The 19199-nt window shown below is 33.8% G+C and overlaps 1 protein-coding gene across 1 annotated transcript in view; it reads left to right on the top strand.

Moving 5' to 3' along the window:
- The window catches only part of GUCY1A2 (guanylate cyclase 1 soluble subunit alpha 2), a 372058-nt gene extending 353307 nt beyond the window's left edge, over positions 1-18751 (top strand). The window contains exon 8 of the mRNA XM_054439506.2: positions 5040-18751. Within this exon, the coding sequence (XP_054295481.1) occupies positions 5040-5247 (208 nt within the window). The 3' untranslated portion in view covers positions 5248-18751. The remainder of the gene's footprint in view (positions 1-5039) is intronic.
- Positions 18752-19199: the final 448 nt, after the last annotated feature.

Genomic DNA, 19199 nt, shown 5'->3' with positions numbered 1-19199 from the left:
AATAATCACTTTATGGAAAGACATTTTCAGCAAAACTCAAAATTCTCTTGTTTCCCTCTCAGTCTTCTCCTGTCCCATACATATTATCATCAGAGATAGGAAAGGATTGGTTCAGGCCTAGCTCACAGAAGGCACTTAATGATTACCTGTTGACCAGTTGACTGCTGAACTCACTGACCCTTTTTTAAAATTCTGAGTTTTGTTTTAAAATTTGAACTACATTTATATCATCTGTACTTCAGTATGAATAAGTGTCAGACCCTTTCCCAAGGTAGGATGTAGGACAGAGCACAGAGCTTGGTGAAAATTGGGGGAAACGAGCATGCAAACAAGAGGTGAGAGAGTCAGAAACCAGCTTCATTTCTGCAGCTGTGATGGAGAAGCTCCATGGACCTCCATGGAATCAAGCTTCCTGCACATGCTTGGAAGCCATCCATTGATCCAAAGCAGCAGTGGATTTTTATTTTGAAAAACAATTTGTAGAAAAAACTGTTGAGCAGAGAAAGGGTGACAGGCAGGTAAACTAGGATTTGTGTGATTTCCAAATGCTTATTAAACATGTTGCCAAAACTCCCAGAGTGTGTAACAACTGGCTGGGGATTACAGCTGGGGATTAATTTAGATTTATATAGAACCTAAGCTTCCATATCAGCCCTGAGGTGCTAAAGAAATGGATTGTTAGGCAGAGTTTTAGAGCCAACCCAGGGACTTGGACTTAATAAAGCATTTCAGAGGGGATCCGAGGCTCTGGGATGATCAGGTTCTAAATAATTCCTAATCCTTGTATACATTTGATTGCTTACTCAGCACCATGACTCATATCATCAACAGGCATGCTGTGTGAAATGATTCCCCTGACCTCCTCCACAAACCCCCCAGTAAGTCCTTCAGATTGTCCTATTGGAAGTCAACTGAATATTGCACTTCAGTGTTCTTATCTACAAAGTCTGCTGTAATAACTACTGGATATCATAGGAGCTTGAATAAATTTATCCTTATGTGCTCTCATTTTTACTATTGAAATTTAAAACTGTATTTAGTTTATGGATACCAAAATGTTTACTGGGAAAAGCCAATACCATTTCATAAAAACTGTTGTCTCTGTAATTTCTAGCAAAGTACATGAGATCTATTTAAAATGTCAAGAGATCAATTCATTGTGAAGTTTCCTCCCAGCCAATGTGCAGTGAATTATTTAAAAGTTCTGACATCTGAAGCAGCTGGTACCATCATCTTCTTTCAGTCATTTACAAGTACTTTCATAGATGTAACCCCATTTTTGTTTTGGGTTGAAAATCTCAATTATAGCAAAACAAAGATCTTGGTGAGACAAACCGTAAAAGATACATTTGAGGACTTAAAAGATAGGGAGAAGGGAATGTAGCTCATGTGGAGTCCTAATTGTTGATTATGGGCTTTAAGGAAACTTTGTGGAAAGACTGAACTATGGCTATATGTGGTTCTTAACTTTTGTACTTAAATCCATAGTCATCATCTCTCCCTTTCTCCTGTAGAATTTCTTCCTTTAGATTGTATCAGATGTTGTATCATTGTATTGCTAATTTGTTTCAATGAGCATTTCTTGTCTTTTTAGTTAGATTAACTTATTCTGCAAGTCCCCACTTACTCGCCTCCATTCAGAGGGCTATTTATAATGTCATAACCACTAAAAAAAGTTTGTTGATTGATTGACATCAATGATTGACACCTATATATTACACATTGATGACTGTTCTATTTGAGCTTAGGAAAATTGTTGTGGAATTCACTGCTAAATTAAACTACTGTATAGGGCTTTTTACATTTTATTTCTGAAGTGACTGATTATATATTAATAGTAAAGAAAATTGACATTTGTGAAAATGAAAAGAAAGTAAAAAGTACTGATGACTTCCATTCTTATTGTCATTAATTATTTCTTAGTTTAGTTGTTTTGTGATGGAGAGCTATCTTACATAGTCTTGTTATTTATTGTTGGGCTAAACTTGACTGTGTTTACAGTTCTGGGTTCCAGTTCCATTGTCACTACTGTCTTGCTGTTTCCTGGAGCAATTCAGTCTAAGTTATTCTGAACTCATTTTCACCCTCTATAAATTTGGTGGAGATGAGCATTTTTCAACTTTTAAGTTCAGGGGTACAAGCACAGGTTTGTTACATACATTTGTAAATGAGTGTCATGGGGGTTCGTTGTACAGATTATTTTATCACCCAGGTATTAAGACTATTGCACATTAGTCATTTTCCTGAACCTCTCCCTCCTCCCATCCTTCACCCTCCACCCTCCAAAAGGCTCCAATGTGTGTTGTTCTCCTCTATGTGTCCATGTGGTCTCATCATTTAGCTCCCACTTACAAATGAGAACATACAGTATTTCGTTTTCTGTTCCTGCATTAGTTTGCTAATGATAATGGCCTCCAGCTTCATCCATGTTGCTGGAAATGACATGATCTCATTCTTTTTTTATGGCTGCATAGTATTCCATAGTGTGTATTTACCACATTTTCTTTATCCAGTCTACCACTGATGGACATTTAGGTTGATTCCATGTCTTTGCTATTGTGAATAGTGCTGCAGTGAACATACACATGCATGTGTCTTTATAATGGAATGATTTATATTCCTCTGGGTATATTCCCAGTAATGGGATTGCTGGATCAAATGGTATTTCTGTCTTTAGGTCTTTGAGGAATCTCCACACTGTCTTCCACCATGGCTGAACTAATTTACATTCCCAACAATTGTGTATACATGTTCCTTTTTCTCCAAAACCTTGCCAGCATCTGTTATTTTTTTACTTTTTTTTTTTTTTTTTTGAGACTGAGTCTCGCTCTGTCACCCAGGCTGTAGAGCAGTAGCATGATGTCGGCTCACTGCAACCTCCACCTCCCGGTTCAAGTGATTCTCCTGCCTCAGCCTCCTAAGTAGCTGGGATTACAGGGGCATACCAACATGCCCGGCTAATTTTTTTGTATTTTTAATAGAAATGGGGTTTCACCATGTTGGCCAGGCTGGTCTCAAACTCCTGACCTCGTGATCTGCCCACCTTGTGAGCCTCCCAAAGTGCTGGGATTACAAGCGTGAGCCACCGTGCCCGGCCCGTGGCTTTTTAATAATAGCCATTCTGACTGGTGTTAAATCTATCTTATTGTGGTTTTGATATGCATTTCTCTAATGATCAGTGATGTTGAGCTTTTTTTCATATGTGTGTTGGCTTTATGTATGTCTTCTTTTCAGAAATGCCTGTTCATGTCCTCTGCTCACTTTTTAATGGGGTTGTGTTTTTTTCCTGTAAATTTGTTTATGTTTCTTATAGATGCTAGATATTAGACCTTTGTTGGATGCATAGTTTATACTTTTAGCTTTTGCATACAACTATATTATGTGAATAAAATGGGATAAGGCTTTTGAAAGAATTTTGAAATGTTAGAAGGAGCCTTGTTTTTTATATACTAAATGAACATAATCATTTTATGGTTTTTTTTAACTGCCATTATATCCTTTAGCAATCAAAATACTATAGCTCTGGTTTTTAAAATTAAATATAGACTGCTCATATTATAACTTATTAGTACTACCAACTATTGTTTTAGGTAATATTTTCTATCCATTAATAGCATTCAAGGAGGAATATTTTCTTCTTCTCCTTAGAGATACTCATAATTGATTGTGCAATGTTCTTATATGTTCACACATCCTTTATTTTTGTGCTCATTGTTTCTTTTGCCCCGACCTATCTCCTACTTGGAGCTGCTGCTAACATGAATCTGTCTTAGGAGGATGGGTTGTTTTTAAGAAAAAGATAATGGGTTTGGATCCAAGGTGCTTTCCAAATAAAGTCTAAACTCTTAGTTTAGGGCTTTAAAACTTTTTCCTAACCTACTGCCCCACCCTTAACCCTCATTCTTACCTCACTGGGTAATGCTATCATATGGTTAGAAACTTCACAATATTCTTGTTTCTAACCCTTTGGTTACATTGTTTTCCTTATCCACTTGTTGAAACTGTATATGCCTTTAAATAACATCTAGTCCATGAAAGCTTTGTGGTCCTCCCACTGCAAATACATTTTTTCTTCTAGACTTCTGCAATTTTCGTGTCTACTTTTCTGATGGCATCTAGCCTATTCTGTTCTACACTTTTATATTACCCTGTATTTTGTTCATTTATTGGGTTTTTTTTAAATCTTTTATTCTGTTTCTATATCTGTTGACAAAACTGTGAGCTTTTTAGATGTGTTCCACTTCTTATATTCACAGAAGTCTCTAGGAGGCTTTTCTTGGGCAATAAGAAATAGTCTATAAAGAGCTGTTGAATTAAATTGAATTGTTGGGCCACACTTTTAGATACAAGTATCAAACTGAACCTTTCATGAAACTGGACAAGTTTAAAGAATAAATTTATTCCAATGTTAGTGTTTTGAAAAAGAGTCTTTATGTGTGACTGGAAGAGAAGAATCAAGCTGTTTAACCAATAATGCTATCGAGTTTGGATAGCATGCTTGGCTAGAAATCAGCAAGCAGGTATCAGAGACATTGGGAGTCATTAAGTGTTGTTCTACAAAGTTAAATACTTGATTAAAGTTTTTTACATACAGGACACACATTTAAAGCTTACGGTTTACCAAACATAAAAGGAGTGCACTAGAATTTGGGCAGGTTTTAAAAACAGACAAGGTAAATCCTGCATGCTTGAAATAAAACCTGTATTATGCAGTTTCCTTGGACATTTGTTTAGGTAAAACAATAACATTTGAACACATATTTTCAAGGAATGCTGTTTAGAAAGAAATCAATCTTGAACAATATTTTCAGGTAGTACCATACTCAGCTTTGGGTTTTATTATTATCACATGAAGGGATCTTTTCTGAGTTATAACATTTCCTAGCATTTGGAATCTGATGAAGGCCACATCTATACAAAGAAATAGAGGTGTTACCATGAACAGTCAGAGATAGGCTTCCTGAGCCTTTAAAATTTCTGTCCATGTATTTACATTTCCCTGGCCTACTTGATTCATGTGCTCTGTATTTTATTCTTAGATTATTAAAACGAGAAGAAAGTTTCACATTCATTCCGCGGTCTCGTGAAGAGCTTCCAGACAACTTTCCAAAGGAAATTCCTGGGATCTGCTATTTCCTGGAGGTAAGGACTGGTCCAAAGCCACCAAAGCCTTCTCTTTCTTCGTCGAGAATAAAAAAGGTTTCCTACAACATCGGCACCATGTTCCTCCGGGAGACAAGCCTCTGAGACCTGCTACAGATCAAAGACTCCTCCAAAAAGCACAAGCCCAGAACATGGGTCACCACAGGGGGCTGGAAAGAGATTGTGTCTCTTTCATTGCTTTGTTGAGAGCAAGCAGCAAAATTTCTGTATTATGTCAGGCAATAATCCTACTAAAAGGTGGAGGTGACTGCTGTCAATAAAAAGCCGGAGGATGAGGGAAATAAGATGTGTCCATTCATATGAGTGTTTTTGGTCATATATATACACATATATTTTAATTACAAGTGTGGGTCCCCTTTCAGAACTAACCAATAAATAGATTCCATGTTTTCTTGTTTATCACACATACAAGTATCTTTCCCTATATATTTGTACCACTTTTGAGAGCCAGTTTTGATTATATATTCCTACATTTAGTGAGTTGGTGGTTGAGGAATATTTTCTAAGTTTCTTTTTCTGAACAGACATTTCATACATGTATCATGGCAGTGTGGTAAACTTCCCAACTGGAAGAACTGTAACTCGGCAAAATATTTTAGGGATATTACCTATTTTTATACATATCTCTTCTAGATAACACATTTCACACAACATTATTAGATTTTCAGAATCTGCTTCTGTATTGTTAGTATATTATATATAATGCTAACCTATTAATCTAATATAGTTTCCCTTATTTAGAGAGATCAGTGCTTCGACTGAGAATACATATAACCAAGGATTTCAGATACCAAGAAAGCATTCTATGTCTGCTTAGTAAATATATCTTTTAGATTTAATTAATGTAGCATGGAATCCAGAGGAAATGGAATTTCCTAACACCAGATGTATCTGTAACCAAGATTAAAGAAAGGTCTTTTTGCCACCTTCTAACAAATATCAGTTAAAATGAAATGCTTTGCTACACTGGATCCTTTTCAACTTAGCAGTTATAAATATAGGTAGCTTTTGCAACACTAAACTGCATTCTAATAAACAGCATTCAGCTAAATGACATGTTAGTTACCCCCTTCGTCTTCCCCAATTGATGCCTCCTAAGAGCCGACTGCTATTCTTGAGAGCAAATTCCTGGATATTGGCATTAGTGACAAAGAAGTGTCAGGACATTTTGCCAAGAATGTTGTTTCTTCTTGTACAACACAAAGCAAGGAAACCTCTGTATTTTATGGCTTTGAGGTTTTAAAAAATGTTCTGCAGTTTGATTGATAACGGCTTTTAAATTCAGTGAATCACTTTCATGAATACTGAAGTAGGTATAATCTTCAGAACTAGTAATCATTATAGTTACAGATAGGATTCCATCGCATGTCCTGCTCAAATGAAGACCTGTTCTCATTAATCAATACTGCATGAAAATATTACTGGCTCACACTAAAATTAGGAGCATCAGGTGTCCAGAGTTTTCCTGTTTGGGATCAGATATAAAATCTAAGTTTCTATTGAGGTTAACAAGCTGGAAGCATTTGTTTCCTTGAAGCCTTGGAGAGGTCATTTTCTTACTCATTGATAGCTTATGTCTACTGAATGCAATATTCTTTTCTGTTCAGGGATTTTGGCTGCATTATGGTTTGGTTATGACATAATTCAGTTAAGGAATATATTTACTAATTTCCAATATAGTCTATGAGGCTCATTTAATGTTTTTAAATTTTCTATGTGTGTGGCTAGAAGGCATTTGTAGATATGCAAATATTTGTTACAATCATGATCCCTTTTATAATTTGAGTTATTTTCTTGCCCTGAGGGTTTACAAGGACACGAGTGCAACACTCTTTATGTGGAGAAGACAGGAAATAGACCTTGAGCTCTAAACCTTTGCCTGACCCCCTCTTCTGTGGGCCTGTGTCTCTGGAAAATGGGGAGGTTTACAGCCAGTATGAGCAGAGCAGGCTGGGAGCACCTCAATCCTCATGCTTATATTAGAAAATGCCTTAGCAATGTTGATGGGCTCCTTGTAGCACTGGAGCATGGGGAGAGAACAAGCTCACTGATGTCATGTATGCCTATTGTCTTCAGTAACTTAGAACTTATTATGGTATATTAAATCAATAAAATGTTGGTGATGAACAATGTGTTTTGTAACCATAAGGCTGAAAGGGACTTCCAGGAATATCCAATCTATTTCTCTCACTTTTTGTAAAGATTTGTCTAAGCAACTACTCTAAACACATATTTATTATCTCCATACTTAAGAATATCTACGGGAAGCATATTTGAAAAGCATCATTGGAAATCCACCTCATTACTAGTGATAGGCCTGGAGAGAAGTACTGTATATCTCAATTTGTCAGAAGAATCACAAATTCTGTATTAGTTTATATGATTTTACTTAGAGAAGGAAAAATTTACATTGCCATAAATGTCACGATGAAGAACATGCCAGAGATTTCTTATGTATCACTGACAGGATGTCAACTACATTTTTCATACATTATAATCTAAGTGTATTTTCAAAGCTATAGTCTGAGATAATGGTCCAATTTGTTATCATTTTGCTAATCTATTATAGTTGATTATTGTAGTTACAGTGTTGCTATATATGTTTATGAGGTACTATATAAAATGTCTGTTCATTCAAACTTCAATCACAGAAGTTAGACGATGGAGAAAGAATTATATTTTTATTTGTCCTACACAATGCCATCTACATCTCTTCTCTTAGGAATTGTGATTGTAACAATGTGGTGGCATTTATTATTTCATATGACTTTTATCTATACAGTATTCTCACTTACTTACAAACTATTACCAACAGCATGCATTTTAGTATGGCAGATAAAAGAAATTTATGTGATGTTCCCTTAGAAACCAAATGATATTAAATTGGGGAAATGGTTTTAACCCACTCTGCAAGGGATACTTTAAAATATAATTTGGCATCTATAGCTCTTGCATTTTAATATTCTTTTAAGCTGCTATTTGGAAGAAGGCACCTTATAACTAGCCATTAGCACCAAAGCATCACATTAGTATCAGGATTATTTTGATGGAGAGAATGTCATCATTTGCAAATAAATCAGTTATCTAACAAAATCAGAATCCCCCAATATGTACTCAGAATGTACTACCCTGTATCTTCTTTGTGGACCTTAATCATTAGGTAACATTGGCCATAATAAAAAATAATAATATGCCTCAGAAACATAGTAGTTGGATCTCTTGTCTATATAATGTAGAGAAGGGGAAGAAGACATAGCTTCCAGGTAACATGGGACCCAACTGCCTACAATCTGCCTTTATATTCATCTCTTGCTCTATATTTTAAGTAATTTCAGATTTTCCTTTTAATATCTGATTATGTGGAATCAAGTGAGCTTTGATCTGGGACTCTGAGACAGACATTGATGCCTGAGACTTGAGAGTGGGTCCATAGGCTCAGCACTTCAAATGTTATTTCTCACAGTCTTGCACTCCTTCCTCTTGTCCAGTAACAATGGTGTCAGGACACAGTAGTTTAGTGTGAATGTGCGTGTCTCTCCAGGAAAAACAAAGCAAAAGAGGACAAAAACAAAATCTCATTCACAAGGGGAGCAAGACTTTTAATTTTGCAAATGCCTCCAAAGAGTTCCAGCAATAAAGCAAAATTAAATTGATAGATAACAAAAGGCAAAGCCATGGAGAATTCTGAACACCCCACCAGGCTCTGTGTTTTGTACAGAATCATACTGCTGCTGAATGAAATTGTATATCTAAAGTTGTAAGGCATCAAGCAGGAGCTCAAAATTATGACCATCATTAAATATATTTGTTGAAGGCTCCTTGGGTCCCTGACTTTCTGAGGGCAGGTGTTGTGGATGGTTAAGACAAAAAGTAAAACTTTTACACACAGGTTTCTGTCTTGTCGTTTTGAGAATGACTCAGCCCATTCTGGACCCTTTCTTACTCCATTCTGTCACTAGAAACCATCTTACCCCCTCAAGCCTGGCCACAGCAAACAGCATTCTCTCTTCGCTTCTGAACCCAGAATGGCTACAGAAAGGGTTGCTGGTGCCTCATTCAGGCAGATAGGAAGGACCACACACAGTCAGGCCTGAACAACAATGTATTTCTGAGGTGTAGTAATGAACTGGATGTGCCGGGGCATTGATTATATCTGCAGCTTCACCCTCTGCTCTTTCTTCAAAACACAGTCTGACTCCAAGCACTTCATGCAACTTCACTGAATGTTCCTTTGAAATTAATTATAAATGACTCTGAATAGGCTTTGGGTAGCACCAGGTGTCTTTCAGCTGACAATATCTAGAAACTCAAATTCAAGAACCAAGCCCTATATCATAGCTTAGTTGTTTCTACTATTATAGACCTTCAACTACAAAAATTATGTCATTTCAGAGGCTTCTATAAGCATAGCTTAATAATAGATATAGCCCAAAAATCATGATGCATGAGACTGAATTATTAAAGTTTAACGTATTTCTAAATGATTTATGGGCAGCTCTTGATATGAATGTTCCTAAACCACAACCAGCTGGTTTAACATACACATAAATTGTGTTCATGTGATTGAACAAAATTTATTGTTAAATGGGTAAGTTGACCCCAGCTATGGACTCAATTTCAAGATCCTCATGGTGGTGAATGAAGAGCAGACACCAATATTACGTACAGATTAACAATCTTGTCAGGCTATATTGAGATAGTGTGCAAAATTCCTTCCTCACACTTGATCCAAACAATTGAAACCTGCGTATTACTGTTCTTCCATCCCTTGTTTTCTTCCTTCTTTTGTTCCTTCTTTCCTTTAATTAAAAAAGGTCATTGATACATTTATAACACAGGAAGTATCACAGCTAATCCCATATTCTAAAATAGTTTTATAAAGTGATTAATATTTTTAGTTTGTGTGTATGTGTGTTTATTGAATGTAGATGTTTCATGATTGAAAGAAATAAGTTTCTTTGGAAGGACTTGGGAAGGCAGTGAAGTAAAGTTTGCATCTTTATTTCTAATATGTTATAACCAGATCATGGTTTAAGTACCTCATTGCCATCCCATCCTTATTAAGAAATGACCTAGTTCAGTGGTTCAACTGATCTGCTTGGAAGTATCTGGCTGGCTTCATAAGAATTCCGTAGGGAGTTTTAGGAATACAGAAGACTAGTCTTTACCTTCAGAGATTTGGATTCAGTAGGTCTCAGGTAGGGCCTAGGAATCTGTGTTTAGAAAATCACTCTAAGTAATGCTAATATACAGCCAGACTTGGGAATCATTGAAAAGTATTCAAATAATCCCAATTACTAGGAATAAATACACAAGTTGACTGGGATAGTAATGTTATTTCATTTGTAGTTATTTTGAAAAGTTAAATACTCTAGGCCTCATACCATTATTTCTTTCACAAATTTTAATTTTAGCTTCGATTTCCAATTTGTGGTCTTCTTTCTGAGCATAAATCTTCAAACTTAGAGACAGACGTCAACACTGATAAGCATGAGGGATGAATATTGCTCACTATAGGGCTATTAGGCATACTAGATACAGTACCATTTTCTTAGTTACTGCCAGAGCTGTGCAGTATATTACAACATTTGCTAATCCTCACCACCGAGGTAGAAACTATGACCTTTGGGACACAGAAGCAAATATCAAAGTGACAGCCTTACTTCTGAATGCTTTGATTTTTATGTTATGAAAAGATATCAACTTAATACTTAGTCTCACTATGTACTTTTCATATTGAATTGTACATTATCTGAAAAGTGATTTCCAAGCAATACCTTATAACAACCTTTCAAGCAATAATTTAAGCCATGGTGATGATGCCATATGAAGCTTGCACTTCTTTGCATTTCATAGAGCCTTTGTGAAAACAGAAACATGTTTTATACAAGCAATAATATAGCTGGTGTGGACTTTTTAAAGATATTCATTATTCTGTAGCAAAATGAGCAGCAAGTAATGACTCAGATTAAAAATATTTGGGCAAATGACATGTTTAATCTATCTCAGAAGTTATTCATTTGCAAACATGCCGTAAAGTGATTAATACACATCAGATTATTTCTGGTGCATAATTTTTTAAATGGCTATAAAAATATGATTTCTATTTCTGTCAAAGAGATTTGTGTATTATTTATAATGTTGCCCAATTTTTGGATCTTTGTAGTATATAATAGTAAAGAAGAAGTTAAGGATGGATAAATGAGTGGAAGTAGGGCATAGGTTGGAAGAGGTGATTGAGAAAGTAGGCTTTGCAAAAATATAGATGGGTCTTGCGGCAGATTAACTAATTCAAATGTTGGTTTGATACGGTCTTGGAAGATGAAAGAGTAAAGATAAAAGAGCTCATTATTACTGTTTTCAATGATAGCTACACAAGTTTTTGGTAAGTATGATAGTATTTTGACTTCAGAATATGATTGACTGAAAGTCACCTGTAGCACAATAAATAAATGTCTGAAAATGATTATTCAGTAATACTGAAAAAACACTAAAGCTTTCAGATTTCAAAATGAAAAAATCATGTTTTTAGTCTACTTAAAATACAATTTTAACAGAATGTGGCATAGTCAATGATAATCAGTTCTTTAGTAGTTAAATTTACTTCTCCATGATTTAGAATAATGTATAAGGATTACAGCTAAAATCAACTGGTAAATTTATGTTTACTCTGAACAATATCTAAATATCAGATTATTATTTAGCATATAAGCTTAGGATTCATTCCTAAGCATCTAAATAAGATGACAGCTCCTATCATTGCCCTGCGAGGTAAACAATCCTCTAAACATGAATATGAACACATTTGAATGGTGGGTGTGTTTGGTAGTATATTGTCTTTACCTTTCTATTACTCATAGCAAAACTTAATTTTAGCATCCTCCTGCCCACAGTTCGGAAAATTTCCCTATCAAAATCAAACAGGACTGTTGATTTACTGAGGCTTTGACAATTATCCTCTTGTATATCACTGGATCCTTAAATCCTTAGTAAGAATGGTTTTGGGTTAAATAAATAATGGAAAATATTTAATTTGAATCTATTAAATTACACTGAATTTATCCTTCCAGTTAATTCATCTAGTTGCTGATCAGATCATTCTTTATATTAGACTTAAGTACTGTTGCTTATTATTTAAAAGCAGAAAAAAAAAAAACCAAATGGCAGGTCTAAGTAATAGTTTCTTTTTGATTCTTTTGATACATATTTTTAAAATGAAGAAATCACTTTATATTCAGTCTTCCTCTGTGGACTTTTCGCTATTTGCAGATAAAGAAGGAATTCTACTTAATATATTTTTACTGTGGTCTATTAAATGTCATTAAACCTATATCTAAGAGGAAAGCAAGAACTGGAATAAAATCAGGAATGTGCAAAATTGTTTCTTCACACCACCTCATTTTCTGAAGACACTTCTTTGCATTTTGCTGCCTGGCATTTACATAGCAGACTCAGGACAAAGGGACAAATGGAGTGAGTGAGGTGGGCAGGAGCTCTAGAAGAGATGACGTAAAGAGAGTTAATTTTTTATTCAGGAAGATGTAGAGACTCTTAAAGGAGAGACAATTTCTGTAACAAACACCTCTGGTTTAATGAAAGCCAAATGATTTATTTCACTACTGGTCACTCATTTTTAAAAAGAAAAGAGAAAGACAAAAAAAGAGAAACCCTTCACAAGCCATTTTTAGTTTTCCTAGGAGGTAGTGCCAACCTCTCGGCAGCTGCACATCTCAGTGAAGCTGGGATAGAAGCTTACAGAGCTACAAATAGATGCTTTCTGAAAGTGGCAGATAGAACTAGTCTTGGTTACAATGATGAAGGTAAATGAAAGTGTCAGAACATCTGGGCTGAAGGAACAAAGAAGGCCAAATACCAGCTCTGCCATATGCCACAGAAAACCCTGCTAAAATTAGCATAGAAAAACAGACTAACACTATGCAAGTGATATTAAAACAAACTATATTTTTTCCTTTTATAACATGCCTGGCTGAGCTAGCATTCAGTGAGAAGAATATACTTTTGTCTTATGCATCATTTAAAAAAAATTGTTTTTCTTCTGACATTAAAGAAATTACATATTCCCTTAGTTGAAAAATTTAATCACAAATAATAGGAAATATTTATTTTGTGTCCTGAAATTTTTAAACTTCTTTTGGCGGCTGTACTCTATGCCATATTCTTCTTCACACTCTTCTCAAATTGGGTTTGGCTGCTAGCAAAACAAGTGTGGAACTTTAGAGCAGAAAAATGTCCATCTATCTCTTAGGGAATGTGCCAGAGTATTTGAGCTGGAGAGAGAATCACCCCGTAGCATTTAATGGTATTCTGTGAGACATGAAGACTCTAATCTTCTAAACTTAAAAGAAGTGGTTAAGTAGTACCTTAATCATCAAAGATTTTTCACTTACATGTAACTGGTTAATTCATATAGAGTTTGTTTAGAACAGAAACTTTAAAAGGAAGGAACAAACCTGAGCAATTTTTAATCAAAATTATCAGTTAGAAAAAGAATTTAAGACAAAGATTTATTGTCCTGAAAGAGTCAACTCACTCATATCCAAAACTTAGAATGTCAGAGACTTTTGAAAGTTTTCTGAATGTGTCAACTTCTTCAGCAATAAGAAATTCAATTAATTTTGTTTCTAGGTTCCTTAGAGTTTTATCCTCTGATGATAACACTTAATTGTGAATTACATTTAAGTGATTTTTACTTTATATTTTCCATTTGTTACAGAAAAAAATATCATAAATATGACAGACTTACAAATTGTGGCATTGAGCCAGGGTTTGCAAATTTGGCAATATCATTTTACTTAAAATATTACACTTTTCTAAATAACAAACATTATGGATAACAGTCAATACTGTATTTTCAGCTTGTTCACATTAGAATATAGAACAATGCATTGTAAACTTCTCGGAATAAAATCTAAGTCAAAACCGATTTATGTTCAAATCATTTGAACAACAAATATGAATATTGTTACATCACCTCTGACTAGTAAGAAACTATGCATTTCCATATGCAATGAAACCTCAATTCCTACAGCAATTCTACTTTTATTGCCTCCCAAGAAGTATTTCTTCATGGTGAGTATCACTCTTTAAAGGCTAGCAAATGAATATTACTTTCTTCTGAGGTTTGGGCAATCTGGATCAATATTTATGTATCTAACCACTTGAAAGGCTGTCTCCTTCTTTGGCCTTTTAAGTTAAAATTTCCATAAAATGAAGCAAAATATGAAAACACCTAGTTGATTTATCAATAATGTGAAACCCTCCTTCTGAATTTTTTTGGTAGAAATTACCACACTGAAACCAAAACTTAACCTTGGCTTGGACTCTCAGATAAATTGCTTTTGTATTCTTTGACTACAAAGTATTCTCAAAAAGAAGAAATTATTTCTGATGGTAGATCAAACTCTAGCCAAGAAGGTCTAGATAAACTAGAGGACTGTATAATTATCTAAAGTAATTCAGGGGGATTTTTAGAAAAATTCTTTTATTTTTGTTCTTGTGTAAAAATTATTATTAGTGGATGACAGCCCAAATTACTATTCCTCTTGTAAAATTTGTTTCAAGTGTGTCACCAGGCACTCATAAAATTCATTTATTTGTTATATAACTCAATGACCTGAAATAATAGGTGCTCATTGCTTTTTCATTTGATCCTTAAAAACAATTTTATTCTGTCTAAAAAAAAATTCTCCCGCTAAAATCCAAATGATTACCTGGCTGTAGGAGGAGTCCCATTTTATGAACATGTATGAAATATTTAGTTGGATTCAGCTGGAATGCAACTTAGAGAAAGGAATGGATACCAGTAGAGAAGATGGAAAGAGACACAAAAATCAGACTTTGCTTACATCAAAATTAGGTCTGTTGTCTAATCCTGTTAACCTAGAAGCAAGCTGAAAATAAATGGTAAGGATAAATAGATTTTTAAACACAGTATTTATATTTAACAGAATGTCATAAAAATGACAGAATGCCATGAAATTCAGCATGTTAAAACTTTGATAAACAAGAAATTTAATAAATATGCTAATTAGAGTGAATATTTAAAGGGACAAAAAGAACTTGTCACATCATAGATGTCTCCCCAGTGCAGAATTTATTATCTGCTGGGAAAATTTGGTGTTATGTCTTCAATCAATATTTGCTGCATTATCTAATTAAACATTAGTATATTTTTTGTGCTAATGAGAAACCATGCAAGAGTCCAAATATCAAGTGTGGTTATAGCTTGAATCAGTTGAGTTTGGTGTTCATGAATAAAATTCTTGATGAATGTGAAATGAATGGTTTATATATATAAGTTTTATGTGCAGTAAATTAATTAGGCTTTAAAACTTGTTAGCATGCTTAGCTCCTCTTTTTTCCATTGAATTATCTTCCTATCTTCCTTCCTTCCTTCCTTTCCTTCCTTTCCTTCCCTCCCTCTTTGCTTTATTTCTTTCCAGCTCTTATAAGATAAATGACAATAGTACTTTACTATTTGGGCTGGGGCCTCCCTTTTTCACTTTCACATGATTGAACACTTTGTGGATTTGTGAGGAAAGGGGAAAGAAGATGAGCACGTAGATGCAGATCAGTTGAGGATAGAAGTGACCGAGAGAATTGGGACCTTGACTTCCAGAGACTGTCAGTCAAGAGAAATGTGGGTCTATAAAAGTCTATGTGTGTTCATTTTCATTGAATTTAAACACTTTTTCAAGAAGTATCAGGGTCAATCTGTTTGGACAATCTCCTATTTTTACCCCCTTACTAATGTCTTAAGTTAGAAAAACCTCTTATTTTTAAGTAGCCTTTTTTTTTTTTATGTGAGTACCACACTGGTAAAGACTGAAATAGAAAAAAAAAATGCTTTTTCTGTTTGTAGGGAAATTGCTTTCTGAAAACTACTCCCAATAAGGTGTATACATCAAATGCAACTTGATTTTACTGGCTCTTTATCTAGAGATAACTGATGCACCGTCTTCTTTCTTAGATACCCCTCTGTAATTCAGCTTGGCATAGTATGATGTTTTGAGTTCTTATTGAGGGTTTGGAAACATTTGTCATCAATTTTATGTCTACTCTATTGAAAAAGCAATATACAATGTATTCCATATTTCTTAGCTCTGTGTCTTTGAGGTTTTAAACCTATATTCAGATAGCTGTTTTTATCTACAATTTTGAGTATTCATCAGAATTTACAAATTGCCATTTTATTAAATACAAAAAAAAAAAAAGTACAGCTTGGATCAAGAGATCAAACATTCACAAATCTCAATCCAAAGCCATTATTTTTCAGGGAAAATTAAATCATTTTTAGCAGAGTATTTGATTCCTAAGGGAAAATAAGTCAAATATCTTCTTTAAGAGTAAGGGTATTCTCCCATTGTAGGTATTTCTCATTGACTTTATAATAATTTGAAAAATCTTGAACAAGATTTAAAGAATCTATAATCTCCCAAACTTAAAATTGTATTCTTTCTGGTTTTTTATTTTTATGTATTAAGATTATATTCAAATCACTTAATAAATTATCTTCATGACATAAGTTTGTGTTAATAGAAAATTATATAGAAAAAAACATGATTTGTTCCTCTGTGGAAAGATATGCTTCAATGAGTTAAATACCCTTGAATTTTGGTTCTCATTTCTTACTTGGACTTTTTTGTTACGTACCTCAGGGGTCTTAAATTCTAACAGATGAGGTAGTCAAAGGGGTATAAAATATTTGAAAAAAATTAAAACTTCAAAAGGGACGAATTTCTCTGTTAACTTTTGTTTATCCTATACTGACTTATTTTGAAATTGTGAAAAAACAGGCAGCTACCATATAAATTGGTACCTATGAAAATACTGATTATTTTCTTCCTGTGATTTTCACTGTTAAGAAAACCTTTGTCTTGAAATGATAGACAATCTTAATACTTGTTCAGATAAAGTAATATGACTTTCAATACCTTTACCATTTGTATTTCTTTAGGGAAATATTTTAGTAATGATTGTAAAAATAGAAATATGGTTGAGAAAAACAGAAGAAAATAAGATGAAATTTGAACAGTTTTAATCCACAGTCCCATTTTTCCCTCTATTTTATTGCCTTCTACTAAGTTATCGAAGGCCCAGATCTGCAAAATTTACAAGCTACTAATTCATTGTCTCCTTTAAGAATTTGGAGCAAAAATTACTCCGACTATGCGGAAATCAATTCACATCATCATGGCAGGTTTTGACTATGAGGGAATTCAGGTTAGGTTCAAATAGAATAATGGTCCATGGAGAAAAATACTTTCTGATTTTTCTTCAAGTTGGATGGAAAGCTTTTTCTTTATTAAAAAAAAAAAAAGTCCTCCTGAGAATGTTGCCTTTGAAAAAGTCAGAAGTTTTATAACAGCTGCCTGTAGCTACATTATAACTTCGGTAATTAAGTGACAAAACTGTCTCATTCTGCTTTTAAAATACTGATTAAGTGCATTCCAGAAATAATACATATTCATTTCAAAATCAACCTACCTGAATTCTGACTCTTCAATTGTGAGTAGCCATTTTACAAAACCAAAGGGTCTCATTTCCCAAACAGTACTTTAAATATCATCCTAATAATAATATCCTAATAGTAATAATCCTATTAATACTCACTTCAATGCATAAAATTAACAGCCAATGCATTTCCATCAAGTCTTCAGGCACTATATAATAATAAATAGGTTTCCAAAATCACTTAATAAAAACACACAGTTATAATGTGCTCGGCCTTCATTAGCATCCTCTGCATGGGGTGGTTTTCATTTAACCTGAATTATTTTAACATTTTGGCTAATTTGTTTGCTGCAATTTCATGGGTCTAAATTTTTGGTTTGGCTTGCAATGTAAATTATATTGTACATCTGCTCCTTTGTTATTAGATTTACTTTGTGAATAATATCTTTTAAAAATTGAGTTATCAGAAACTTAAATTATAATGTCATCAACTAATACCAGGTAAATATACTAATATATATGTAGGGCATGATTAAATTGCATATATTTTGAAATGTCAAACTATTTTTTGTTTTTTTAAAAAATGAATGCATCGCTTAAACCTGTACCATTAATTTTTAAAAAGTTTCATTTGGTATTTCATATTATATTTTAAAATATTTTTCTTTATCTAGTAGTACAGGTTTAAAGAAACTTTTTCTGATTGAAATGATAAAATATGCCTCATTTCACTAGAATTTTAAGAATAATACATGTAAAAGTATAACTCATATAGGATTATAAATATCCACAATATCTTCTTTGCTTTTCATGTAACACCACTTTTTACTCATTCTTTTATTTGTTATTATTCTTAATTATTCACAATGTAAATAGCATGTTTCATGATGTAAAATGTCTTTGCATTTACAGACTGCAGAACAAGGTGAATTCGTATATGAAAAATAAGTGATGGAAACGTGGGATTCTTATAAAACAAAGTGGAAATGATAGTTGTGTGTTATATTTACATAATTCATTACAAAATTGTCTAGTTAAGTCATGCATTTATTTACCTTTAAAGTGTCCAAACTGTCACTTATAAAATACTTAAATCAATAAATAATACCAAAAAGGAGTCTGAACATTCTTTTAGCATTTTTTTCCACACAGTGAAGGTGAATAACAATGCTTAAGAATGTGAATGAATAATAGATGAAAGAATGGGGGAAAGAATATAGGAGTGAATGGGATGTTCATAATGCATTACCTTTATGGCTGCAGATGCAGCTGCTAACACAATATTTGAAAAAGCCAATTTTGAATTTTTTTAACATGAAATATCTCTTTAGTCCTCTTGCAAAACCAAAGAGCACACATTATAATTACTGTGGTGCTATGTACCCCAAATATATATGACAAAGAAAAGGCATAACTCAGCTGTCTTCTGACTAGCCAGTTGCTTTCTTGAAAGGACAGAGAAAAGGGTTCATATTACTATCATAATTAAATGTCATTTGAATGCCCGCTGAGTAACTTTCAAGAGCATAACCATCAACTAGATGCGATGCAGCACATATCTA

The sequence above is a fragment of the Pongo pygmaeus genome, chromosome 9 (genome assembly GCF_028885625.2).
Source record: "Pongo pygmaeus isolate AG05252 chromosome 9, NHGRI_mPonPyg2-v2.0_pri, whole genome shotgun sequence".
Lineage (NCBI taxonomy): Eukaryota > Metazoa > Chordata > Mammalia > Primates > Hominidae > Pongo > Pongo pygmaeus.
Note: the sequence above shows the minus strand (reverse complement) of the source record. Positions and strands in the feature narration are given on the sequence as shown.